The following is a 27,805-nucleotide window of genomic DNA, read 5'->3' as shown; positions in this document are numbered from 1 at the left end:
AGCAGCATCAGCCTTTCTCCTCCTTCACCACTGTTAAGTTAACTTAACAAAGCGCACCTTCTTTCCCTCTCCCACCTGGCGTGTTTTAGCAGCAGAAATAGCAGAGTTCTTGCCAGGTTTTCAGATGTTTTCAGTGTGTTTCTAAGGAAAGAGCGGCGTCCAGACTTGTCTGTGGAGCTATCTGACTAGAGGATCAGTATGGTACAGAGAGAGGGAGAGCAGCTGCCATCAACCTTTCTGAACATTGCATCTATCAGTGTTTGACTGTAGACATTGCACGCTGAGGTATACAGATATTTACAAATTCAGAATCCTTAAAATTGTGCTTCCCACAGACTGTATGCCTTGTGTTGTGTGTTGACAAAGTTTTAAGCATTACTTAAAACACACGTAGTCATCTTTAATGCATACTCTCCTTCTCCTCTCTCCTTCTCCCCTTAGTCTCATGCTCATCACACTCCCATCTGTCCGCACTTTCATCCATATCAGTGATATGTCAGTCTGATCTTAAAATGACTCCTTTGATTGTTGTTGTTGTTAGGTTTTTGTTGTGCAGACAGAAGTTATGCAATGACTGCAGTAGATATCCACCAAAGTTATTTCCCCTTTGTTCATGTTGAAACCGATTCCACCCAGGGCCATATTCTAGGATGCCGTCTATAATCTCTCTATAAACACTGCAAACAAATTCAGAATGGGTTTCAGTCACTGTGATTCCAAAGATAGCTCAAGTTTGTTTTCCCTGCAGCCATACAGTGATGATAAACAGAATTGGCTATCTCTTAGGACTATCCCATGCTACAAATATCAGAATTTTTTTAATCAGATTTGGCTCACCTTACACGTAATCAAGTTTGGTACTATTGACTCAGTAATAGTCGTACTAGGAGCAATGGCACTGCATGGATTTCTTCAGCTGAAAGTCAGTGAGGCAGAGAAAAGGCAGAAAGTTGTCTGGGTGTTAACAGTGCGTGAATCACACTCCAGCATGTACATGTGGTCGAGGGGGGTGTGAGGCACAAGATGGGGAGGCCTGAGGAATTTCCAAGGTAGGAACATGTAAGCCCTGAGGCAACGTTTTTTTTTTTATCCCATTTGATTCCAAAAGCATACCTGTCTGTGCATATCAACAGAAGCGTCATTCCAAGAAACAAATGCTGAAGGCTATAACTTTGCTAATTTGCAAATAACCTGTAGGAAGTAATGGATTGTGTGTTTTTAATGTGGGCTTTTATCAGTTTGCAAAGGTAGCGGAGTCATTTTACACAAGCGTGTTTTAAAATTGGAGCAAAGGTTATTTATCATAAAGGAAGGCTTATTAAATTATATCCGTTTCATGATTAATTCATCACACTTAAAGCAATTAGAGTTCTAATGTTGCTTTTTGCTTTAGGTTTGCATCCAGTAGCCATGTAACCAGACCAGTCATTCTCTTCCTGCTTGTGTTCATCACGCCATTGCACCAAGCCCCCATTCTGTTATTGTTAACTTTACACCATTTCTATTGAATTTACTTCAACACTCATAGCTTTATCAAGGAGGTGAAGAAAAGAAGGGAGATGGAGGAGGGAGGTTACAGTATTTATGTTGTGTCAAGGGAACTGCGACACATGTACAGCAACTGATGATAACTCAGGAAGGCAGGGGTGATCTCCACCTGAGGCTAAAGTAAAGTAAAGCTTGCAGGAGAAACTGCATCATAGAGTACATTTTCAGAAATCATGTAAAGCTAACATAACCTAATGGAATGCTTTGGGCGAATCCAATAAATTAAATGTCTGACACATCAAGGAAAGTAATCACAATGATGCAATAGTCCTGTAAGGCCAATAGAAGTAAAGTAGCCTTGAGCTGTTGTTCATTGATTTGCAACAGCCTGATGCAACTAAAGACCTTAAAGGAGAGCCGCCTCAGTGGAAATGGTATAGCCAAATCTTTCTTGCCTCACAGTACTGTATCTATCCTCATCCCCAACCCTACTCTAGAGGGTATATTGGGTTACAGAAATGAGCTTTCACCTTTATGGACCAACCTTCTTACAGATAGTCTTCCTGAAAATAGCCAGAAAGACGCCAAGCCAGTTTACGGTTGTCTGCATCAACATGTGAATTGAAATCAGTGTCACTGTCAGAGTACACAGTTCAATTTAGAATAGTGCAATAAATCTGAATTAGAAGACTGAATAAGCTGAATCATATTATGATGACATGATCTGAGCAAGCTGTAATTGAAAACCAACACATGCACACATTAAGAGTGCAGTTTAATACATAATTCCTACATCAGTTTGATGTCTTCACACGTGAATACATGTGTTTGAATACATGTTATTATGTTACATTGAAATAAAAATATTTCTTTAATCATATTGCCCAACCCTAGTCTATTATGTCTTAATTTCAGAGTAGACCGACTTTCCATAGTACCTTGACTAGAGAACGATAGTGTTGGATGTGGAAAAAAGTGTTTTTTTTTAATGGTACCAAAGGTCAAAGCACTGTTATTTGTTCTCCTTAATGCGCTTTACTTCCTTGAAATTGGTCATCCCTGTAAATCTGTTTAATGATCTGCTTGCTGTCTACCTGTGTGTATCCAGCTGTCCAGTCCAGTGAGGGCGGGTGGGTGTCATGCGGAGTCTGAGTCGCCAAGGAAATGACATCACGGATCATCCAGGCTTCTGTAACTCGGGGTGGGGTGGGACAGAGGAGTACAGGGGCCAGCGGACGTACTCCCCCTGTGTGACACAGTCCCAGGTAAATACAGCGTGTGTGTATAGTGCTTGTATTGTAAATGGCTTTTTCCCCGCTTCATTTATCATTCGATTCTGTCTGGTTGGTTTCATTTACTCGTGTGTGTTATTGTTACAGCATCACATGTTGTACAGGAGTGACAGTGCTGACTACAGGGGCCAGGGCCCAGACATGGACAGTGGGGTCGAGGCTGGGAGTGACATGACTCCACCCACTCCTGCCTTCCCTATCTCTCCGCCGACACCTTATGGTAAGTACTATATGTTTCCGGTGTCATTGTAAATACCGGTAGGTTTACTTTTGTTGAGCATTTGTGACCAGCTTTGTTTGTTTAATTTGGTTTAATTAAATGCCCCCTCTCCTTTCCTTCTGTATTTTCAGTGAAAAACATATCAGAATTCAATCTCCTCAGGCAAACACCATCTCCTAGCATGCAGTCTTTTGGAGTCTACAGAACAGACCATGGTAGGTTCAAGTCTCTTCAAAAGGCAAACTCACGTGAAGCTGTTATGAAAATTCTTCAGTTTGAGAGAAGAAAGTGGTCTTCCTTTGTGAACTTTTAGCGTTTAAGAATAGACCCTGGAAAACAGAACAATGGTACAGAAAAAACAGTTCTCCGTATGATTTATGGTAAATATTTAAAATGCAGAAAGGTTATAAACACATGGATCAGTTGACTTTTTCTAAGGTTATGGATTTGAGGCACCTTTATTATAGAAAGTTGACCATGTTTCACAACAAAAGCCCCCAAAACATTTAGACAGTCTTCTTTGTTTTCCACTATACCTCTTTTAAATACATTAACCACATAAAGTAGTAGTAATAGTGAGTGACTAAAAGACATATGATGAGTGAGAGGTAATTGTAAGAATCTTGTTTCACGTCTGCCCTGTGACTGCCTGTTTGGATCCACTACCTCATTAGAACAGAGCTGTTTCAGGTCCCCCTTGCTTTACCTAATAATGGTGACATTGTTGTTGGTTGGAATTTTTGCAGTCTTGAGACAGAGCCTGAAAACAAAGAGGTCTCATAAATACAAAAGCAGGGAGATTCCTAACCAGTCTTTGCCCTTCGTGTTTGGTTTTTGGAGAATGTCTGCGTGGCTGCGGTCTGAAGAGAAAACTTTTTTAGATCTTACATTGTTGTTCTTTAGATTAGAACTGAGCTGTTTTTGTGTCTTTTTTTTGTATTGATGTTGTTTTCCTGTGGTGTTTATCTGAGGTGGAATTCACCCTGGCTGTAAGATTCTCAGAGATGGAAAGAGATGAGCATTTATAGCGCTTTGTAGCATCAGCATCTCTGGACTTCATTGTAAATTCCAAAGTCATTTTATTGTCTACTCAATGTTGTTGTTTTTTGATCAGTGTTGTCACAGAGGCACAATATTGTACATGTTGGGAGCTGCCCACATACAGATGGACCATCTCTACTCTTAACGTGAACTTTCATTCTGCTTTGACCTCATATGGACTTATTTCCATCTACAGTATATCAAAAGGTTGTAGGGCAGATCTGTGCCGCTGCTGAGCCTCTAACTACCTCAGACGCTCAGGCAAGAATCACCACATTCAGTCCTGCCACATTTCCATGGTAACTGTGGGTCAGGAAGTACGGCACAAAAAAACTTTTCTTCCCCAGTGAAAGTGTCTCTGGGTACACAGAGGGGTTGTAGGGACAAGAAGAAACCAGCAACTCTTTCAGCTTTGCACCTTTTGCTTCTATAAAAGTTACCCAGAGAAAACCTGGCTGTAAAGCCTGAGTAGAAACATGAGGTTTTAGATGTCAGTGGCTATGATTGATTGACATGATTATCTAAAAGCCTAATGTTAGAGGGCTTTTAATTTCTAGCTGCAATGAAGTCTGATTTGTTGACTCTGTGGGTTGTGGCAGGGGTAATTGGTGATTGGTTTTATATAGATTGATGGCCGGTTCAAGGCCACATGGACAGTTTTCATTTAATTTAAATTCCAATATTGATTGTTTGTTACATGAAAGAATCCAGAGCTCCTTCCCAAGGGATTTTTTTCCATAATCCATGGCTGTTTTTTCTCGTATGATACAGTACCATGTGTTACAGCAAGTTATTTTAACTTTTTGGTTTTGTGCAGTTTTTCTCTCAGTGATTGTTGTAAAAATGTGTTTTAGATTCAGTGTCATTTGTTTTCATTTAATTCAGCATTTAAAAAAAACAGCTCCTGACCGCAATAAATGTGTGTGAATTTCGGTTTCTGATGTGTTTTCTTGGTCTCGCACAGAACCCCGGGGATATCAGAGATGATCAGTCATGTTGGAGTTGACGGTTTACCAGACTCCTCCATCAACTGCCACAGGACGCTAAGTGCTACACACGTCTTCTATTGTTGGGACCCTTCAGCGGACAGACAGGTACAGATCTGTGCTATCCAGAAACTTAAAGCAGCAATTTTTAATGCTAGAAGGCAGAATTCCTAAAACAAACTTACGACTAAGGTTTTGATTTCCAGTGAGGTGGGATTAACAGCACATTTCTATATCAATTACAATGTGTCTTCTCCTTTAATGCTAACACCAGTGATATAAACAGTAAGTCAAATTCCATCAACCTGTTTTTATGTACGTTTTCAATTTGTGTTTAAAAACCACATTGAAAAGAAATTCCAAATAAAAGTAGACAGTTATTACACTTGGCTAAGGTGAAAAAGCTTGTGTATTGATAAAAAAACAAATGCAACTAAGTAAAACTATTTATCTAGCAAATAAATAATGACGTACACAAAGCATGTGATTTAAAGGTCACTCGTCACTGACTAGAAATGACAGCAGATGAAGACACTTCTGAGTTGAGCAAAGAGGAGACTGTAACCATCGTCAAATTATTACAAGAAATAATCATAAATGCAATATTTTCACCAGATTTGCATTTTCTTTTGCCGATTATCTGGAAATGCGTTTAAAATGTGTTCTACATTTGATTGGAAACTTGACTTAACTTTATTTAATGTACGTTTATGACCTTTTTCTCTGAACTTAAGTTCAACCATGAACCAGTCCTGGCCAGAGCATCCCGTCCTGAGCCGCCACTCCTCTCTGAGCACCTACCCCTCTCCCAGACACCCACTGCAGCACGCCATGTCACTGGACTACAGCCACCACTCTCCTCCCCTGCACCACCCCCACATCCACCCTGCCCCCAATGCACATAGCTCTCCTCGAAGCAGCCAGCGAAGCTGTTTGGCTCGCTATGCCCTCAGCCGCAGTCCCGCTCAATGCTTTGATGAGCAGGATGACTCTGGCCTCAGCTATGGCACAGACTGTCCAAACTCCACCTCTTCCCTGCTGAGAAATGGAGGCATGGACAGGGAACATTTGACCTCCATGGATGGGCAGAATCAGTCACAGCTGTCTCAGATGCACCCCCCACTTCTGCCTGAGAAGAAGAGGGCATCAGATGGGGAGCATTCGCTGGGAACAGCGTCTCCAGCTCACAGTGGGTTCTCGAGTCCCCACAGTGGGAGCACCCTGAGTATTCCCTTCCCTAATGTTTTGCCTGACCTCTCAGCTCAGATGCCGGGCACAGCCTCACCTCTGCCAGGTAAGCTGCAGTCCCCTGAAGGTTATTTCTCATAATCAATATTGTACTGATTATTTGACTGATATTTATGTGTTTTTTTCCAGATGTACTGACCAGTAAGCAGGATACAGTAAAATTTGTGCAGGACACCTCAAAATTCTGGTACAAACCAGATATCTCAAGGGATCACGGTAGGCTACCAGTGTCCACTTTTGTTCCAGGGTAATCAAAGAAAATCAACTTTTTTGCAGAACTATAGAGCTGCCTCACAATAACATACATTTCTGTTCATGCAGCCATTTCAGTCTTGAAGGACAAGGAGCCTGGCTGCTTCATCGTGCGGGACAGCCATTCCTTTAGAGGGGCCTATGGACTGGCAATGAAGGTGGCTACTCCCCCACCCTCAGTTCTCCAGCAGTCCAAGAAAGGTACGGTAGATGGGGACAAAAATGTCTGTGGTAGGGTATATTGAACTGTAGTCAGTCAGCATGATTAGCCTAACTCTGTCCAAAATGAAAAAAAAACATGCTTGCCAACATCTCTAATGCTGACTTATTAAAATTGTGGATTTTGTGTGTTTAACATTTACACAAATGTAAATGTAAAAGCATTAGTTTGTATTCTAAGGGTTACATGTAAGAGCTATTTCTTGTTTAACAAGAAATTGCTAGCTTGTTACTGTACATAACTTCCACAGTAACAACAGGTTTTTTGTATGGTTTAAACAAACAAATTACAACATGTTAATTAGTAAGCTTTATAAGTGTTGGTAGTTTTTTCAATCAATTTTGGACACAGCAAAGTTAGCTTCCCCCTCCTTCTAGACTTCATGCTAAGCTAGGCGAAAATCCTCCCGACTGCATCTCCAGAAATGAGATTGGTTTCAGCCTGCTCATTTTAGTACGGGAAAGAAAGCAAATAAGAGTATTTTCCCCAAAAGGTAAATTATTCTTTCAGTTATTATAGTGAGGATAACAGCGATTATTCTAGTTGTACAGAGATCCTGGGAATCATATGTCACACAATCACACAAAAAGCTATCTACAGTTACAGCCCACTGTACTCACCTTCTCATGCTGGAACATGAGAGTCCCTCCCTCTGTTTGTGTGTGAGAGCTACTCACTCTATGTTTCTCTCCTGGGCATCATCATGATGAAGCCAAACAGACCCCTTTTGCCTGACAGCCTTAGATGTACGGCTAATGTTTCACCTCTTAACAGAGGGTGTGCCGGGTCCATAAGCCTACTCTGATCCCAGAGCCTTCTCCTGGGAATCTTTCTGCCCCACATAACTCTGTCTGATATGGATGTAATATCCTGTGACAGGGGTCAAAAAAGGCTGCTGGTTTATTTACTTCTTAGTGTGTTTGTTTTGCATGTCCAGGAAATACGGAGGGAGGGATTTTTGGGAAAGAAAACAAAGTCTCTGGAAGAATCTGGCCAAACATTCTCTGGCCATGTTTCAACATGAAAACAAAGGCTGATTGAGTGATGATAGTGAATTACGCATCACTTTTCTTATTCAAAAAAGGGCCAGAGGATATTAATTCCCACGCAATGTGTATTAAAACAAGTAGGACTATTTATAAGGTATATGTTTTTGTCAAAACCAACATGAGGACTCAAAGAATGCCCTTATGCCCTTCTTGCACCAGCCCACCACAGCGTTCAACCCTTTCATTTTATCCCCCACTCACACCTGTCCTTTTGTTTGCCCTCACCCCTTCGCAATCCAACGGCACCTGTGGTGACATCATGACACGGTCCTTCTCCACACTTTCAGCTTAGGGCATTGAGGCTCCTCATAAGTGTGAAACCCAACCCACCTTAAGGAGCGGGCCTTTCTCCAAGCCTTTGTGTCAAGACATTCCTCACATAGACCCCTCCTGCCCCCTCAGTGGCGCTTCTGTTGAATCATAATCCCATTAATCTCTGGAGAGCTTGAATGTAGCGATTTAATGTTTTTATGTAACTCTTCAAGGCTGGGAAATTACGTGTTGTACTGAGATACATGCTTGGAGCTATTATGTGGGTCAGAGTAAAACAGAGGACAGTTTTGCTAAAACAGACACGTGGTGCGGTATTAATTATCTCTCTCATTTCTTTCTCTATCTTCTGTCATTTTTTCTAACAGGAGGCGATCTAGCCAATGAATTAGTACGCCATTTCCTGATTGAGTGTACACAGAAAGGAGTGCGGTTGAAGGGTTGCCCCAATGAGCCCTATTTTGGTGAGTACCTAACTCTGTTAAAACCTGTCCCTTCACAGCTGGTTTGCAACAGTGACATCTCCTGGCTGTTTAGCTACACTGCACAAAGTGCAAGACTCCAAGCACCATACTGCCCTCTATTGGTGTACGGAGCATTGTACCACTGGCTTGTGATGCCCTTTATCCAAAACCTTTAATTTCATGTCCAATGCTTTTATCAGTCCTTTTTTGACTGGAATTGTGTTTTTTTTTTCCTGGCCCCTGAGTAGCTATCAGCAGCTATCTGTTGTTGTTGTTGTTGTTTTGGCTACTACATGGACAATCAATCAAATCAACTAGGCGGTCATTCCATTGAACGTTTTATTTTTGTCTTCTTTTTAGTATCTTTGCATTGTGTGTTCCTTTTTTTTTTTTTTTTTTTTAGATATACAGTAAATTATTAATTGTGTGGCAGTTTTTTTGCAACGTAAAATCTCACTGTGGTATGGATTTGACATCTTATTTTTTTGTAGGAAGCTTAACTGCACTGGTCTGCCAACATTCTATCACTCCTTTGGCCCTGCCCTGCAAACTCATCATACCAGACAGCGGTAAACGTTCAACACACATTCACAGACCTACTTTTATAGAGGAAGATGATGGTCAGATAGAATAATAAACTATTATTTAGGTTTTGTGGCTACCCATATCTGCCAGTCTGTCTGTTTAGCTGTCTGGCCATTTTAGGTTTTTACTAAATAATCTCACTGACGTTATTGCTTTTCTTGTTCATAGATCCTCTTGAAGATGTTGTGGAGACTACATCACATTCAGTCACCAACTCTGCCGCTGAGCTGCTAAAACAGGGCGCAGGTAATCAGGCGTCTAAGATGCTTTGAATAGCCATTGTGACAAAGCAATGACGGCATGGTACACAAACAATACTTGTGTGCAATTCTGTGATACTTTTGGAAATGAGCGCATCCACACTTACCCACACATTATTCCTTGTCCTGTTATTATGGATGGTGGGGCTGAGTCACTGAATACACTTGCTCTACACTTACTTGCACTTAGCAGTTGTGATGTGAGTTTAATTTGAATCGTTGTGTTCCTGCAGCCTGCAATGTGTGGTACCTATGCTCTGTGGAGATGGAGTCGCTAACGGGCGTCCAGGCGGTGCAGAAAGCCACCAGTATGACTCTGAGTGCCGACCCTCCACCAACCTCCACTGTAGTCCACTTCAAAGTGTCCTCCCAGGGAATCACCCTCACAGACAACCAGAGGAAGTGAGTACCACACAGGCATATTTACACCACGGATACATGCACAGGCTTATTTCTCACAATAACCACCCCCTGTCTCCTTTTAGGCTCTTCTTCAGGAGGCATTACAATGTCAATACGGTCATATTTTGTGCATTGGACCCTCAAGATAGAAAGTGAGTATTACTGATTTATAGTTTGAACATATAATGTAAGTGCTTGTCATGTTAGGCAAACCTGTTATTTTTCCAACCAGGTATGGTGTGTCAAAATGTATCCTGGAAAATCTCATGGCCAATGGCAAATGACAAAAAACCCCAAAAACTTTACATTGTCACTGGTAATTTTAAATGTGCCAGTGGAAAGTAAGGTTCAGTGTATTTAACAAGCTCTACTAAGCCAATGACACTATTGTCCTCTTTTCACCTCTCACAGGTGGAATAATGATGGCTGCTCTTCAGCAAAGTAAGTAAATTATTATTATTTTCACATTGCTACAACCAGAGCAGCATTAAAGCAGTTATTTGTAAAGTGACATGGTCAGTTTGAGGCAGATGACAGCGCTGCTATTAAGTACTTTGCTCCACCTCTCCAGGATCTTTGGCTTTGTGGCGAGGAAAACTGGCACTTCTATGGACAATGTCTGCCACCTGTTTGCAGAGCATGACCCCGAGCAACCAGCAAGCGCCATTGTGAACTTTGTTTCCAAGGTGATGATTGGCTCGCAGAAGAGTAAGTAGGCCTGCAACGGACTGAGCTGATCTCCTGGATAGACTTTTACTCAGAGTAGAAACATGGGATAAAAACTGAAAGGCTGAAGAAAGGACAAAATGTCAGGACTGAAGACGGCAGTGACATTAACGTGGATATTAACTGGATGTTCAATACGTAATGATCACTAACCAGCACCAGGACATTTAATGACATATTTTAATAGAAAAATATAACCCCCCTTCTGTTGTTCTTCTTTCCTATAAAAAACTATAAAGTAGCCAAGAAAGAAAACAACTAAATCATAAGAAATGTGTAATAATTATTTACTGGTTTACAGTTATAATGTCTTATACAGTTAGATATAGTCATGCTCAACATATTTTAGTACATAACACACATAACATAAAGGCTGCTTTTCTTATTCGTGTGTAGCAGTAATATGGAAAAATCAAGAAAAACTTGTGTTGTTGCATGTCATGTTTTTGTCTCTAATATTTAACCACAACAAACATAATTCAAGATATTAACATTCTAAAGTTGTAGCCGATGTAGAAGCACCTCTGATCTCCATCTGTCCAGCGTGCAGTATTTTCAAGTGGCATTTAAAATGTGGTGAAGCAGTGAGCAAATATGTATAATTTGAACTTTGGGAATAGGCTGTCGCATACAGGATGATCTTATTTTATCTATGCAATGTCAAATTTTATTTTTTTAAACCATGACCTTCTGTACATGTGCAGCATGTATGTGGCTTCTTTGAACTTGTTAAATAATTTTCTTCTTAAGATATATGATTGTGCGTGTGTGTTGAAAAGAGAGAACCCATAGAAAATATTTTAATTAAACCCTAATATATTGACTTGACTCGAGTTGGTTAAAGACACATCAGTACTTTGCGTAGTGGCACACCACTCAGCTGCCAAAATTGTACTTTATTTTGAACTCTTTGGGAGCTAAATAACAGCACTGCAGTGTTTCAGTATCAAAAATGCATCACTGTCCTTCATTTTGTACATTTAATTTGAATAAAAAAAAAAGACATAGGCTGCTATATAGAGAGAACAAATATTGTATTATGCTTTAGTCTTGTACAAGTTCTTCAAAGAAAGAAAACGCTCAGTGTTGGAATTGCAAAAATAAATTTAGGATTTGATATACTCCTTTAGTTGTCAGTGACATGTTCACTAAACTTGCTGTGGCCATTTAATCCAGAGAGGGACCTACCACCACAATGCAGCTGTGTTTTTATTATGTATTACCTGTTGTCATCATTTTAATGACCTAATCTGTACCTCATACTTATCTCATACAATATGTGCTTCTGTGTATAACATGTTACATGTGAACAGTTAATTTGTATATTGATATTGCATTGTTTGATGCGTTCTGTAAATAAACAAAATGAAACATTTGTTTAATCATGGTGACCTGTTAACCCCTGACATGGACAGGAACAGTTGCCAAACAATGTCAGTTCCCGGCAAAGGCGATTTCTCAGTGATTTACACTACACGGTTTTTGTATGACTTAAACAAACAAGGTAAAACGTGTTATATTAACATTGGTAACTGGATGTTGTTATCCCCTGTGTCCCCATATCCAGGCTTTGTGCTAAGCTATCTTAGCCAACTTCTGGCAGTAGAAGCCTCATAGTTAGCAAATAGACGCGAGGGTGGTCAACATTATTATCTAACGTTACTCACGGCTAGAAAGCAACTAAGCACATTTCCAAAAATGTTGAACTTTTCTATTAACATACAGTTTTCTATTTTTGTGACAGCGTCACATAACGGTATGTCTATATTCTGTATCGGTTTGTTCTAGCTTTGTATTGAAGCACTCTGATATTTACACTGAGTGAAATATTCAAAGCCAAGACTGCATGTTTTGCATGACTGCACCTTTCCGTCTTACAGACATAGTCTACATGTCTTGTGAATCATTTTATAGCTTACATTTTCTTAAAATTCAGAATCTTATTTGGTAACGTCATAGACTTTGGGTCTCCACTAGAATTTTCTGTGGATTTGGATAATGCTTGGCTGAACAACATGCGTTTGTAATAACTGACCCACTGACAGGCTGGCTGCTATGTAAGGGGTAAGGCACACTGCTGAACCAAAGACCATGCACAGGTCTTGGCTGATCTTATCTTCCAATAGTAGCTAATCTCACAATACAAAGGAGGATTTGAAAAGTAAGCAGATCATGACTCTATAGCCCAGGGGTCAGGAATGAGGAAAATCTGCTGGTAAAATAAACTATCTGTAGAGAAAATAATACAGTTCAATTTGCTGCCAGCAGAGGACACCAGCAACACAACACTTTTGAACCTGCACAAGCGGAGTAGTTTTGTGACGTGGCTTATTTATCCAGTCAAAATTAACATTCTTAGCTGTAGCCCAAAGGTGAAATAGTAATGGCAACCACCACTAGCCTACCACATCTTTTAAGGAGGCCTACATACAAGTATCGTGCATCTGTGCCTTTCTTTCTCAGTACATGTGCACAGATCCAACACCATGTCCACTCTCACATTTATGAAGTGCAGTAAAAGAGGGTTTTACCTCCACACAAGCCTGGACTGGTTACCCTAATGGTGCTGAGACGGAATAAAATTGCAGAGCTTAACCAAAGAGGGAGGAAGGTGTAATGGGGTGGACCGTCCCTCCTACCCACTTACTACTGTCCCTCTGCAGGTGGTGAAAGTGAAGAATTCCCGGGGAGGGCAGGAAGGAAGCGAAGGCCCAGGTGTGGCGACTGCAGAGAGCCCAGAGCCCATCTTCCTCTGTTATTTAGTGCGGAGTGGCCTCGAAATAAAAGAAGCCGGGGAAAGTCCAGAAAACCAAGCAACATTATTAGACTGCAGAGGAATCTGTCAGGGTAGACAATATTTCACTCCGGTAATAACAGTGTGTGAGCATGAGATGTAGGCCGAACTCGAAACTGCAATGATTCCCCATCAAACTTGATTTATATGTCTTATTATTTACTATTACCAAGCTGATTAATGCGATAGGAGAATCTACTTTAAAAAAACAAAACAGAAATTGCCCCAGAGTTAGGCTTGTTTTCCTACCATGAACATTCACATGGCGACAGTTGATGAGGTGCTGTAATATAATCACTGCTATTGTGTTGACATTCCTGATCTGAGCAAGGACCCGTAACAGACACTGATTGAGGCTGTCACATACAGTATACCTGCCTCAACAAATACCAGCTTTCTAATAAACTTCACAGATTTCCACAAGTCTCTCCTAGCGGCCTGAAGCCAATCAAGTTTCACTTTGCAGATAATGTGGAAGTGAAAGGCCCTGTTTTTCAGGCTGACAGAGCCCATTCTCATTCCTCCAGCACCCCAGCTCTGCAGCATTTTTACGACCACTTAATTAGAGGGGCAGGGCTCATCTCTTTCCTCTGAGGCAGAATAAAGGTTGGGGAGCAAAAATAGAAAGTGCATTCTGGGATGGCCGCACAATTTGAGGCCCCTGTTTGGTATTTGGCAGACGCCAAAACCTCAAAACGCACTGAGATTAATTGTGAGGCTTCGGGTCAGGTCAAGACAATGGCCAACACCATCACCATTAGTTATTTTCATCATTTCAGAATGTGTGTCAAGTGTCAAAGCTGCATATTTCTGTTCCATACCCAGAGAGAATGTGACAGTTTGGGATGTATTGTTGTCATGACCACACTAAAAAGTGAGTTACAGAGCTCACGGGTACGCCGTGACTGTGGCTGTGGAGGGGTCTCAATAGGCCATGGTCATAGTTACTGATCTTGAAACAACAAGCAATGAGGTCAAGTGTGTTTACATCACAGTTTAAGCAAAGGTGTTGGTCTCTGGCCAAGAGCAGAGGCCCCTGACTTTGTTTGAGCGATGTGCCCCCCTGTGCCCCATCAGATGAGCTCAAGAACCAACCAAAATGCTCCAAAAAAGTTCATTTTAAAAGATTTTAAATGGGAAGTGTTTTAAAAGTGGATACTGACACAATCGTCTTTATTCAATCCATGACATAGGACCTTTGTTTTAAATCAAGTATCTTTCAAGTTTGCAAGTGTATTGTGTGTGTGGGTGGGTGTCGGGGAGTTGGAGCGTACTAAAAATTAAATGTCTCGCCAATTTTATTGTAACTTCTGAATAGTTTCCTGTTGGCCATACAGTGTACCTTATATCTCTCATTTACCTAAATGTTTCTTCTGCAATGGCTTTTCACAATTCTCTGTCACATAGACCAACAAAATAAACTAAACCAAACATAAACTAAGCACAAAAGACAACAGACAGGAATAATGTAAAATATAAATAACAGGAAAAACTATACAACTTTTTTCACTTGCGTACTTGTACTATAGAAAGTAAATTAGATTAGCTGGGTGAACCTGCCAGACTCACTGACTGTGCATGATAACTCTGTCTTTTCTCTTCATTTTCTACATCAAACCACATCTTGCAACCACAGACCACCATCACTTATAAAATAAATGGAGCATTGTAGTGCCTGCATCTGCAAGGGATATTCCCTCCTCCACCAAACCATAATTTTGTCCTTGTTCACGAGTAACGGCTTGTTGGTGTCCGTGAGAAAAAGATACATGACTGTGCAAGAATATGACATTCACAATAACATGTGAGTTAATGTACGATACATGTTCACCTAATGTGTCCTTATGAGACAGAGAAATACAGACATAGGAAGTGATACTGTCTAGGGGGTGGGGGTGGGTGTTGGGGTTGGAGCCCAATGTGAGCGGCGCCACTCTCAGCCCACTTCCAAGCACTCAGCAATCCGTCAGGCTGAGTGCTGAGTGTTCCTCTCTCTCCATCCTCCACTTTGCTCAGACCTAATTACAGCCTTGGACTGCCTCAGGGGCCAAGCCTCCAGAAATGGGGACCATGACAGCTTCATGAACAGACCACTCCAAAAAAAATAAATAAATAACCAACCTTGGAATAAGATGAAAGGTGGCCTTTGCCCCTTTGGCTCTTTATTTTGTCCACTATTCAGACCACATCTAATAATCGGATAATTGTTGAAGCTCTGTATGGGTGCCAGCCGGAGCAGAATCAAAGGGAAAAGATCGTATTAATCATAATGGAGACCTTTGCATCCAGTTCATCTGTAATGAGTTTCTGCTTGAAAAGCCCTAAGACGGGGACACTTAAATGAGAAGCGGTCATAAGACTGTGGGGGGAAAAAAGAATAACAATGACCGTACCAGACTTGTCATGTGATCTGTGGCAGCCTCATTCCTAAACAGGCCCGCCCCTCCCCTCTTACTCCAACACACCTACATACAATATGTACCCACACACTCTCTCTCCACACACACACAGACACACCGGACGCCCACTGCCCTCTCAAATTCCAGCTAAGAATGGGGAAAGAGTTGGTCTGTGTTTGAGACTTAGGGGCATGCACACACATCCTTCTCGTGGATTAACCCAGACATGTTCTGCAGACCTCCAGCTGATAAAACTATGTGCTTTTCATTCTGTGAGCTTTGGCCCTTGATACAGATTCTTGTGCTTTTCCCCATCACTACAGTAACACCATCACCTCTGTCTTTGCACTGAACACAGACAAAATCACACTAACAGAGTCAGAAATGGGGAAGCTCCCAAAAAGAAACATTATTACATATGACACATCAAAATAATACAAAATATCAAAATCAAAATAATAACACTTTCAATAATAGTCCCTGAAGGACTTTTTATGTAAAAAAACCCGGAAATCTCCATGACAAGAAAATGTTCCACCAGCGCTGTGAACATAACATAACATCTTTTTTCATAATTTGGACAGACTGATGTTTAATAATTGAGCTTTCCGCATTGTAATGGTTTGTCTGGCGATAGAAATGTGATAGTTAAAGCAGCATTATTTAAAAAAGTGGCTCACAGCTATGCAAAGCAGCAGCCTATGGCTTTTAGAAGAAACTGAGAATATGTGTGACACCCAGGAGGCAGGCATAAAATTTAGCCAAGGGCTTCAGTTCAGTAAGCTGCAGCACAACTGCTGGAGCCAATGCAGACCACTCTCGGAGCTTCAAGCAAGTGTATTTCTGATTTGCCCAAATCATCTTAAAACTGTGGAAAGTTGCTCTGAATTAGCCTTTGCAAGCAAGTTTCGTTAAACTCATGTACAGTAATATCCTGTGTGTGCAAAAGCAAATTCTTCACACTCCATCTTTATTGAGTGGCTGCTCTGCGGGATGACATTCCTTAAGTACATGGCTCCCTGTGCCCAATGCTCTCCTCTGCTATGCTGAATATGCACAGGTGGCCGAGAGACTCGCTTCCAAAGAGGGAGGAAAATCAGCAGGCTTTTTTTCAGCTTATGAAACAAATGTTTGGCATTCCACTGAGCACTGCTCTGCTGTAGACCTGTCTGTTAGCAGGCGGCAGTGCGCCAGGGCTTGTTGGCAACTGATTTGACACTGGCTTCCAAGAAATTTCAAAAGCAAAGAGGAACTGTACACCTCGCCTCTCCTGCTGTTATTCTTTTGGGGTATTTTTTTTTACATTTTGTGCTGATGTATCTATCATCTGTAACCCATTAATAGTGGAGCTAAAAACGCCACAGATGTAATTACTCAGGAATTTTCTCACTTACACGTGTGGTGTGTGTCCTTATTTTAAGGTCTGCTTTGTAGCACTGACAAATGACTAGAACAGGCACAACTATGCCACACTTCCTAATAACAACTTCAGAGACCACTGCTTTACTGTATATGTGAGGAACGGGTGCATAAGGTGCTGGGGTTTTTTGGAGTCAAAAACACTGAATACCATCACCTTGAATTATGTTCGGCTGGTGAAATATTCTACATGTTTCTCCACTGATGGCTGAATTGTACTTTGACTTTCTTCTGGCCTCCATGAAACTTGTTTACTATAAAATCTCATCACTTACATCATCTTTAAAATTCTGCCCTGCAACAAACATTAAGTCTGCACATAAGTACAGGTTGATGCTACTTATTTTAGCATCAACCTGTTTATTTGTTACCTTTTGAAGCCAGTTCTGCAGAATGACTTTAAGGTGAATAAAGAGATAAACTATATCTACATTATATAACCTGCATACAAGCACGCAAGCAAGAGGAGACGTGTAGACCTGTCCCACAGTTAATAAAGTTGTTGGATTTTCGCTAATATTATACACTGCTCAAAAAAAGTAGGAAACAATTAATCGTCACAGTTTAACATAATGTCACTTAATCTTCAGGGATATCAATCTGTCCAGTTAGGAAGCATAAGTGATTGTGAGTCACTGTCACTTGTTTTGGTGCAAATGAAAGTGACAACAGGTGCATTGTAGAGGCAACAGCAAGATAACCCCCCCCCCCAAGAGGGAATAGTTTTGCTGGTGGTGGCTCTCTCTTTATCTTTCCTGACTGATTGTTCTCTAGTTTTGCATTTTGCTAGTGTCCATGTCACTACTGATTTGGCATGAGTCAGAACCTGCAGCCAGTTCAAGTTGCACAGGTAGTCCAGCTACTCCAGGATGGCACATCTGTACATGCCGTCACAAGAAGGTTTGCTGTGTCTCCCAACACATTCTCTACAGGGTTGTAGAAGGGCATCAACACAGCAGCAGGACCAGTATCTGCTCCTTTGTGAGAGGAGGAACAGGCGGGGCACTGCCAGAACCCTACAAAAGGCCTCCAGTGGGTATGTTTCTGACCAAACTGTCAGAAACAGACTCTAGGGTGGAATGAGGGATCAACATCCTCTAGTGGGATCTGTTCTCACAGGTGAAAGAGTCTGGAGACACCGCGGTTATGGCTATGCTGCCTGCAACATCACCCAGCATGACCAGTTTGGCGGATGGTCACTGGTGGTTTTGGGGAGGCATATCCTTGGAGGGTCACACAGACCTTCACATGCTAGCCAACAGTATCCTGTCTGTTGTTAGGTACCACAATGAAATCCTCAGAGCCATTGTGAGACCTTATGCTGGTCCAGTTGGCCCTGGGTTCCTCCTGGTGCAGGACAATGCCCAGCTTCATTTAGCCCAAATGTGTAGGCAGTTCCTTGATGATGAAGGCATTGATGCAATTGACTGTCCCTAACATTCCCCAGACTTGAATCCAATTGAGAACCTCTGGGACATTATCGGTGCATCAGACGCTGCCAAGTAGGTCCACAGACTGTTCAGGAGCTCACGGATGCCCTGATCCAGGTCTGGGAGGAGATCATGCCATTTCATCAGGAGCAAGCCCAGATGTTGTCGGAAGTGCTTACAGGCATGTGGGGGCCATATTCACTACTGGGTCACATTATGAGTTGCGTTGATTTTGGTTTCCACTGAACATCATTTTCTTCTGAATGAATTATACAATGTACAGTAAAGACTTTGAACTTCGAACTATTTCATTCATTGAGCTCTAATGTGTGATTTAAGTTTTCCCTTAATTTGAGCAGTGTATATTAAGTGTATAAATTCATGTTATGTACTGTGGTGGGAGTAGTAAAATGTAGACAAGTACAGACAATTTTCAACAGTAAAAGTAGGCATTATGCAGACTGACTTCCTATCATACATTATAATATAGCCTATACTGATCAATTAATGTGTCTGCAGCATTTTAATATTCTAGAAGGTCAAGGTGGAGAATTTCATATGTTATCAAATAAACTTAGTGGAGTGCAAAGTACAATATTTGCCTCTAAAATGTAGGGGAGAATGAAGTGGGGAGTAAAGTAGGCATACAAGTACCACAGAAGTGTACTTAAGTACTTGAGTAAATGTACTCAGTCCACCGTTTTTTTGTCTATTATTTAATATGGCCTCTGTTGCAGGGCTGCACTGTTGTGGCTTATAATGCATCAAAGCTGAAAATAATCATCTTATCCATGGATTGGTCACAGTTTATGCGTTTAAACAGGTCATGCAGGGTCATGTGAAGCAGCTTCTTGGGCTACAGGCAAACACACGCACACACATAGGCTATACTCCTGTGAACACTAGTACATAAACACACTTACACACTTACAAGTAACAACACTAAACACACATGCAAACATGGAAAAAATGCACATAAGCATAGCAGAGGCCATTTAAGCCTCTTAAATCCACTGTAAGATTATTAGAGCTGGACGAGAAAGATCTAAATGTCCGACACACACACACACACACACACACACACACACACACACACACACACAAATGGCGCCCCCTATGAATGAAACTATGCACGGCAGATGCTTGGACCTACTCGTGTGTGGGCCCTTCAAACTGAGAGTTCATACATTAAAAACATTTGTGTATGTTTTTCTTTTGGGTGGTAGGCGATGATTATGTCCTTGACAAATGCATTAAATATGGAAATGTATTCGGGACTATTACCATAACTAAATCCGCCAGCTAAAAAGTTGGCTAAAAGTTGATCCACTTTTATTTTATTCAAAATAAATTAAAAGAGCCATGCCGTACATGTTATTCTAATGGTCTGTAAAAGCCCCGTCATATTGCCCTGATGGCTTTAAAAAAACGGCCGTCGAGGCAATTCATCAGTAGACCACAAGCTATTCGGGGGTGTGACTACAGTCACTGGGGTCTATATATTGAGATGTTTTGGCCGGCGGCCTTATGTGAATGAGAGAGAAGCTGCCCAGTGAAAAGTCACCACAGTAGAACGGCTCCTCACTTTGACAACACATATGCTCTCAGACGCCACAATGGATTCCTGCTTTCGCGCATTTTGCATGACTTTTGTTCTGGCGTCGTTCACCCGGAGGTCAGGTGCGGTCGGACCGGTTATCAAATGCGAGCCATGTGATGCTGGAGCGCGGCTTTTGTGCAAGCCTTTACCCAAGGACTGCGCCGAGAAAATCCGCGAACCGGGCTGCGGCTGCTGCATGACCTGCGCGCTGAGCTTCGGCCAGCCGTGCGGCGTGTACACCGGGAAATGTGGCTCCGGACTGACTTGTCAGCATCAGCCCGGAGAGACGAAACCTCTGCAGGCTCTACTGGAGGGACGGGGGATTTGTGCAAACGCTACCAATAAGCGATTTATCCCCAGACCAACACCTCCAGTCAACGAACTGCCAGGTAGTTTTTGTGCGTGCACTTTCTTATAGCCTATGCGTCACCTGCGCACTTTAGATAATTTATAACTGTTTATTAACGACGAATAACGTTTTTAAAGAGTTGTATACACGCATCAATGTGCAATAACTGTACAGTTTATTTATTTATTTATTTATTTGTTTATCTGTTACAAGCTTAAACAAAAAGTCAGACGTGGTGATAAGCAGCAGAGCAGTAGTTAGAAATTTATTATGTCAATTTTGGGGATGTGTCTATTGTGATGCACAAGTGATAATCAAGTGACATACAATGAGAGCAGTAGACTACATCCAGCTGAAAACGCTAATTGATTTCACAACCTCTCTTCATTCATGGGAAGAGAATGTGGAAGATGAGACAGGTTGAAGCATAAGATTTTAGAGCCCTAGTAAGAATTTGATTGTTTGAAGGAGAGGTGAAACTCAAGGTGTTCCGCTCAGGCTGAAGATCCGGACCTCGCTAAAGCCATTAGCAAAGACTAAATGCTGATTTTCAGATTAGACTGATTTTGTCTACCCTGAGATAGTGTAACTACTTAGCTTGTACTCATAAGGGAAAGGGACTACAGGGAGTCAAGGTTTAAGGTACAGACATATTTGGAATCAAGTGGTGGTTGTCATCTTGCAGATTGTCATCTCAGGAAATGCTTTTGAAAAAAATCATTATGTCTGAATCAGCATTCAGAAATCCAGCAAAAAAAACAAACAACAAACTTCCTTAAATGTAATATTATATATCCTAGTGTACTGTTGTGTAAATAAACATCTTGTTCTGAAACTTTAGCAGACAATATTGAGACCCAGGACGAGGAGAGGAATTCCACCGGCTCAGGCCTTCAAACCTCGTACAGCACCCACAGACCCGTGCAACCCCTGAGACCTCCACTCCATCCATTTTTCCCCTCTACCAAATCAGAGGTCCTGAGAAGGGAGCAGCAGAAGAGAAGCCAGAGCTTTAAAATGGAGGAGCTCCCGGGACGACTCATCACAGACCAACAAAACTTCTCTCTAGAGACCAAACAGGAGCCTGAGTATGTAAGTACCACAACCAATATTTTACTGTCTTCAGACCATACTGGAGGAATGTTTTTCTCCTCTTCCTCTGTGTTTTGGTGTTTTTCTCCCCCTGCGGGTGATGAAATGTTTTGGGTAGTGGTGCTGATGGTTGGCAGGCATCGTGAGCAGTAGAATGGCATGGCAGAGAGCGGGTACGATGGCCCTGCGGCTGACCTGGGTCAGGCGGTTGTTTGGCCACAAGGCGTCCGCGTGCCGGGTGTATTGGGAGCCAGCGAATGATGGATTGGCCTATGTGAGTGCCTGTTGGGAAGCCCTGCTGCTATTTTGATCTAGTCTTTGGCCAGGGAAGTGAGCACACACTAGTAATGGGCTTTGACTGGTTGCTTTGATTAGTGACTGGAGTAGTTGGACTTGAGGACAAGCCTTTTGGCTCCTTCTTTGAGCTCTTTGAATTCACTTTATCCCCCATTCTTTGTGTAAAGCATAAGAGTTCTAAGCAGATTTCGTAAACTGTTAAGCCACTACAAGTCGGTCAGATGAATTACTTTCTCATCCGTCGCCCCTTTGATATCGCAGCCACCATTGTTTAGGTATTATAGCGGAGCAGTGTGTGATGCAGCGTGAGTCAGCTTTGTTAACATCTTTAGTAAAAAACAGAGTTCATCTCAAAATCACACTGCAAAACGAAATAGCATGTGCTAACAACATCAGCTGCACTCTGATTTTTCTTGAAGTTTGTGCTGGAGATGTTTAAGAACTGGAGAAAGTACACTAACTGCCTATGTGTTCCCTCACCTGTAGGGTCCCTGTCGGAGAGAGATTGAGAGCATTCTCAGCAGCCTCAAGATTTCAGACATTCTCAACCCCAGAGGTTTCCGCATACCTAACTGTGACAAGAAGGGCTTCTATAAGAAAAAGCAGGTAAAAAAAAGCACATTCTAAAATCACTAAAATATAGATTTGTGCATCAATTTCATGAGAGGCTGCACATTATTCAAACATCTGCTTGATAAAAACTTGTTTACAATCTTGAAGGGCTGTAAAAAGGAAACCAGCATTTCCCTTTTTACATGTTGCATTAACAAAGATTAACTGCTGAAGTCTAGTGACTCAAACTTCAGGGCTCGCGCAGCACAATTACAGATTTGTAGCTGTCCTCCTGTATTCATTGGTAGTTATTAGAGCCTCATCACTGCACCACCACACCAGTGAGGTAGACCCTAGCCACTGGCACTGGAGACAGGAACCACAGGGGCCAAACCCCAGTGGGGTTGACGGCCGGGACGATGGCCGTTTTTAATGGGAACCCTCCCAGGGAGACAGACGTCAAGGTGGCCACCGGCAACCGATGCACTCCCCCCATAATTGCTGGACTTTTGAGAAGCAAACACAAAAATAGAGCTGCAGCTATCCCCACGCTCACATGGTTCACCCACGATCGGGTTGTAATAAATGAGTGGTTCTGACGCATTCATATGGAGGCACTTAGGGCTCCCGCGCCACTGCATCACCGAGGCAGCTTTTCTTATAACATATCAGTCCCTCCTGCTTAATGGAAGTGTTCTCCTTGACCCGCAATCATCTCATAACCAGCCCCACAACGGCAGGCTTATTGTCTTTGTTTATGTAGAATGGACCTAGTGTACTGCACTGAGCCCTGAGGCGCTGAAGGAGTGGCAGATATTTTATGTTGGTCAGTTTAATTTGGACGTTTGCATGATTTTAAGTAAAAACATCTCTTATTACAGCTCTTAATAACAGTAAATGTTCTTTTAGAGGAAAAAAAACTACCCAGGACAGATTTAATGCTGGAAGCAGATGCACTTTTTTTCAGTAAACTGCTTAGTTTTGATCACTGTTTTCTTTACCAAACAATTTGTGATACTTTTGTGTACAGCCAACATTTTAAACCCCTTATGTTCACACAAAATGTTGTGAAGATAATATATGAGTTTTTAAAATTCAACACATGGCATGATCTATTGTATTTCCTATTCAACGGTGATCTGACAACAATGGAGTCCTACTTCAGCTCAGCTCAGCCTCTCAGTCAAACCCCCTCTGAAATATTGAACTAAATCCGGATGTCTTCCTTCCTGATCAGCTCTGACTCCTTTGTGGAGCAGCAGCACAGTTACTTTAGCCCTTGAAATGAATGGCTGCATGTTTTACTAGAGTGGAGGTTGACCTTTAGTAAAATTGGCAGTAAAATAACAGCCCTTGGGTAGCTCCACAGACTCTGTAAGTCATTTGTAGTACCCATAATTTGGAGCAGTGGGGTATAATCAGCAACAGATGATTCGCACTGGCCACCAGCTTCTGAAAATAGATCTTGGTTCTCAGTTGTTCACAAACGGGGCTAAGCAAATATTTTACCAGGTTTCTGTTTACCTTAAAGGTCTCTATATGTGTGTGTAACAGGAGGTAGACCATAAAAGCAGCTCAAAATACCACAGCGTGTTGATAACCAAGGCTGCGTCTACTCAGCACAATCTGACCATTAATGCCTCTTAACTATTGCTGTTCTACTTCATTGAGTAAAGTGGCTTATTACCTGTAATGCTGTATATTCATCTGGATTTGCACATTGCACATTACCCCCCAATCCCCCATTTGTCTTCCCCCCCTTCACCTTGTCCCCTCTTCACTTTCAGTGCCGTCCATCCAAAGGCAGAAAGCGAGGCTTCTGTTGGTGTGTGGACAAATATGGGCAGCCTTTGCCAGGTTTTGATGGGAAGGAGCGAGGAGACGCCCAGTACTACAACTCCGAGAGCCAATAGGAGCAGAGCTGGATGGAGGGAGGGAGGGTGGGAGTGAGAGCAAGGAGAATTGTAAACAAATGGAGACACTGAGGATATTTGGAGAAGGGACAAGAGATGGCTCAGCCGATTTATGGATGTTTCTATTGGCTGCCTGCGGGACCTTTTCTGAGGCAGAGCATGGAGAACAGAGGAAGAGTACCAGGAGGAAAAAGCCTCCGTGTCACAGATACAGTCAGAACATTTCTGCGATGGATGGATTCTTCATAAGCTGTTTGTCTCTGACCCAACGAGGACAGCTTCTGAGAAGAGGAAACACTTTATCTCAGAAGCCCTCTTCTGATTATAAAACGCGGAGACATTCGTACCTGTCACAAACATTGATGAGAGTGCTCTTCATTTACGCACAATTAAGCGGCATTGCACATGTGTACACGCTTGTGATGTGTAATCATAATTTGTATGCTTGTGATTTGTTACGAGGACATTGTGGGGGGTCAACAACAACCATAAAATGTATGTATGTATGAATATGTCTTTCAGACTAAGCATGCAGTGCCTTACTATGAATTCCTATTCCTATGAATTCCATTTCTTCCGGTCGCGTCCTGCTCCTCTGGGAGTTGGACTGGACTGTGCAGCTCGAACACTACAGTGCGTATTAAGTTTTTTTTATGCTGGATCTCAAGCCACAGAAAGAGGGACAATTCCCTTAATCTGTACTGTGGTTGTTACTGTTTTGTTGTCAATTTGCATAAGCTGAATTTCTGGGATAAAGGCCACAAACCATTATCTCTGATCTCTGTGTAGCCGGTGATCATTTTCATCACTTGCCTTGGTTTGAGTAAATACACTATTTGCATGAACAATGCAACCCTCAGAGGTCTATTTTTACTTAATAAAGGCAGTATAAAGTTATCCAGGTATTGCATTTTCATTTTTACTTATCTTCATCTTCTCTTGTTTTGAGTGTGTTTGAAACACCATTTTGGATGCGGAAAAACACATTCACACATGACCCCATCATGATGAAATAACATTTTAATTGTAATACACATCCACAGAATTAGAAGAATATTACATTGTTTCCATAAAACCAATAATGAAATAGCAGCATTCCTCACAAACAATTTATCCCATTGCACACAAGCTCAAAAGCAAACAAAAGCATAAATACATGAGTGAATCATAATAAATACTTGAATAGATGCGATGGGTCAAAAAAGACAAATAAAAAGTCTCTAATATGAGAAAGGTGTAGCTGAGAAGAGCCCTCAGTAATCCTAAACCTGTGGACCTGCAGAGACTAGTAGAGGTAGACAAATGCAGAACAACCTATCCCAAACCTCACGGTGGCTTGGATGAGTCCTGATATGTTTGTGCGTGGCCACCGAGCACATACTTGCGGCACTTTAAGTATTTCCCCCAATACCCATTGAGGAAACGCCAATGGAGATACATTCAGACAATGTCAACAATGTTGAATGAATGAGCGGCTGTGTTGTTTCGTGCTGTGCACAACTCCAGTTTTGAATGAATAAAAAAAAAAAAGATCCTGAAGACTGAAATGGGCTTGGCAGAACTTTGGACCTGTGGTTTTGAGCAATGGAGTTATTTAGTCAGAAACACAAATGTATACAGTGTCGCCCTATTTACAATCACAAAAAATAGGCAAACATATAAAATATCTAAAAATGACAAATGGTTAATGTTAGAAAGAATATACAAGCACTGAATAAATAAGTCTTGATACATACATCATGTAAATAAAATGAGAGGAAATTTTCTCCTCTGAAATAGGATGTTACATTTTGTCAGTTCATCAGGTGGTTTCATGTTGATTTACACTTTTACCGGATGTTAAGTTATGACACACGTTTGCTTGTGTCTACGTGTGTTTATGTATGTGCCTGTGTGTGTGTGTGTGAGCGTGTTTATAAGTGACAACAGTGTCCATCCTTCAGTAAGCGACTTCTTGATGACACTCTGAGTCACCCAGCAGGTCACTCGATCCAGGGATCTTCTTCCCATTCCAGGAAGAGACACACCAGCAGCGAGCGGGTGGCCCAACCAGAGATGACTCACACTGGAAGAGAAACAGAGATGGGGAAACCACATGAATAAGTCACCCGGTAGTTAAGGACGAATCTCTCTCAACAGGGGGGATGATTTTTTCTCTTTTTGTGAAGTCCTAAAATTCTCACCTGCTTGGCCTTGTAGAAGCCGTGCTTATCACAGTTGGGGAGATAGAAAGTTGTGAACTTCTCTCCCAGTTTCTGCTGAGAGCTGGCTATTATGTCCAGTGCTGCATGCAGCTCAATGTGACAGGGACCCTGTGCATGAAAGAAAGACAAACAGTGAGAACCACACTCACATATAAACAAATACACCATATTATTCACTGCAAAATTGTGTTAATCCCAGTTATCTCCATGTGCACTCAAAACCAAGTGTTCCCTCTAGTGGAAAGGAGGTAAATTACTTTGAATCGTCTTCATTAATTAGGTTGATCTTTTTTCCTCACCTGTTGTACCAGCTTGTTGCGGATGGCATTGACCATGGTCTTGATACTCTCCTGGCCCTCAGCAGTGTCTTGGTTGTCAAAGGGAAGGTTGAGACCCAACATGTAGTGTAGGGAGCTGTGATCAGGGACTCCATCAGCTTCCTCTGTAAAGGTTTCAAAAATTAATTTTGACTTTAATGTTAAAAAGATTACAGTTGATCAGACATTTTAGATTTGTAATTTTTCCTTTGTTGCTTTATTGCCACATTTTGACTTTTTAAGATCTTACACATTAATATTCACAGTGAACGCATACAAAAGAGAAAATCAATGAAACACAGAGACTACCTTGGCCCAGGTCTTCAGTGCAGACCCCCTCTCCTCTGGTCAGAGCATGGAGCGGCCTGGCCTCACCAGGCCTGGGAGTACAGCGGAGACCCTCACCACAGTGGGCTGTGTGAACCCCACAGGACGCTCCTTTCTCCAGAGCGCAGGCCATGCAACAGCCACAGCCGGGCTCCCTTAGCACCTGCTTGCAGTCTGCTGGGATTGCAGGACAGTCGTTCAGTTTCTCCTGCGTACAGGTGGCACAGCGGATAGGCTCCGATCCCACCACTGGGGATGACCTCACCGCTGCCAAGACAGCCAGTGTCACCGCTGCCACAAATGTCACCTTCTCACATAATCCAGACATCTCCAGGATTCAGATAAAATATGTTGGCTCTGCAAGCTGCTCAGTTTGACTGTACGTTTCCTTCTACACTGATTTTTCTGAACCAGCACTATTTAAATGGAGATCTGGCCTCCAGAGGGGTTAATAATTGACACACTGACCGCAGATATAAAATATTTTTGACAAAGCTGCCGTAAACGGTGGATGACCCTGCTTGACGTGCGTAGATCCAGGTTCACAAGGTCTGTTGTCAATATTGACTTTGGAACATAAAGTGATTGTACATCAAAACAACCCTGTTT

The 27,805-nt window shown here is 41.9% G+C and overlaps 3 protein-coding genes across 3 annotated transcripts in view; 2 read left to right on the top strand and 1 right to left on the bottom strand.

The window, feature by feature from the left end:
- The window catches only part of LOC119902054 (tensin-3-like), a 31,565-nt gene extending 20,824 nt beyond the window's left edge, over positions 1-10,741 (top strand). The window contains 15 exon segments of the mRNA XM_038717949.1: positions 2,614-2,753; positions 2,868-3,000; positions 3,132-3,219; positions 5,006-5,098; positions 5,100-5,135; positions 5,762-6,321; positions 6,405-6,491; positions 6,597-6,728; positions 8,435-8,530; positions 9,022-9,099; positions 9,284-9,361; positions 9,609-9,777; positions 9,861-9,929; positions 10,189-10,218; positions 10,349-10,741. Of these exon segments, the coding sequence (XP_038573877.1) occupies positions 2,614-2,753; positions 2,868-3,000; positions 3,132-3,219; positions 5,006-5,098; positions 5,100-5,135; positions 5,762-6,321; positions 6,405-6,491; positions 6,597-6,728; positions 8,435-8,530; positions 9,022-9,099; positions 9,284-9,361; positions 9,609-9,777; positions 9,861-9,929; positions 10,189-10,218; positions 10,349-10,493 (1,934 nt within the window). The 3' untranslated portion in view covers positions 10,494-10,741.
- A 9,350-nt stretch (positions 10,742-20,091) lies between these two features.
- On the top strand, positions 20,092-25,878 carry LOC119902051 (insulin-like growth factor-binding protein 3). Its single transcript, XM_038717945.1, has 4 exons — positions 20,092-20,534; positions 21,336-21,586; positions 22,370-22,489; positions 24,223-25,878. The coding sequence occupies exons 1-4, from the start codon at positions 20,144-20,146 to the stop codon at positions 24,346-24,348; spliced, it is 888 nt and encodes a 295-aa protein (XP_038573873.1). The 5' UTR covers positions 20,092-20,143; the 3' UTR covers positions 24,349-25,878.
- Positions 25,354-27,604, bottom strand: LOC119902052 (insulin-like growth factor-binding protein 1). Its single transcript, XM_038717946.1, has 4 exons — positions 27,179-27,604; positions 26,852-26,994; positions 26,532-26,660; positions 25,354-26,413 (listed from the first exon to the last, which is right to left on the bottom strand). The coding sequence occupies exons 1-4, from the start codon at positions 27,522-27,524 to the stop codon at positions 26,288-26,290; spliced, it is 744 nt and encodes a 247-aa protein (XP_038573874.1). The 5' UTR covers positions 27,525-27,604; the 3' UTR covers positions 25,354-26,287.
- Between the last annotated feature and the right edge of the window lie 201 nt (positions 27,605-27,805).

The sequence above is a fragment of the Micropterus salmoides genome, unplaced genomic scaffold (assembly GCF_014851395.1).
Source record: "Micropterus salmoides isolate LMB-PRFRI ecotype aquatic unplaced genomic scaffold, ASM1485139v1 Ms_hic_scaffold_14, whole genome shotgun sequence".
Lineage (NCBI taxonomy): Eukaryota > Metazoa > Chordata > Actinopteri > Centrarchiformes > Centrarchidae > Micropterus > Micropterus salmoides.
This window is presented reverse-complemented; position numbering and strand designations above follow the sequence as displayed.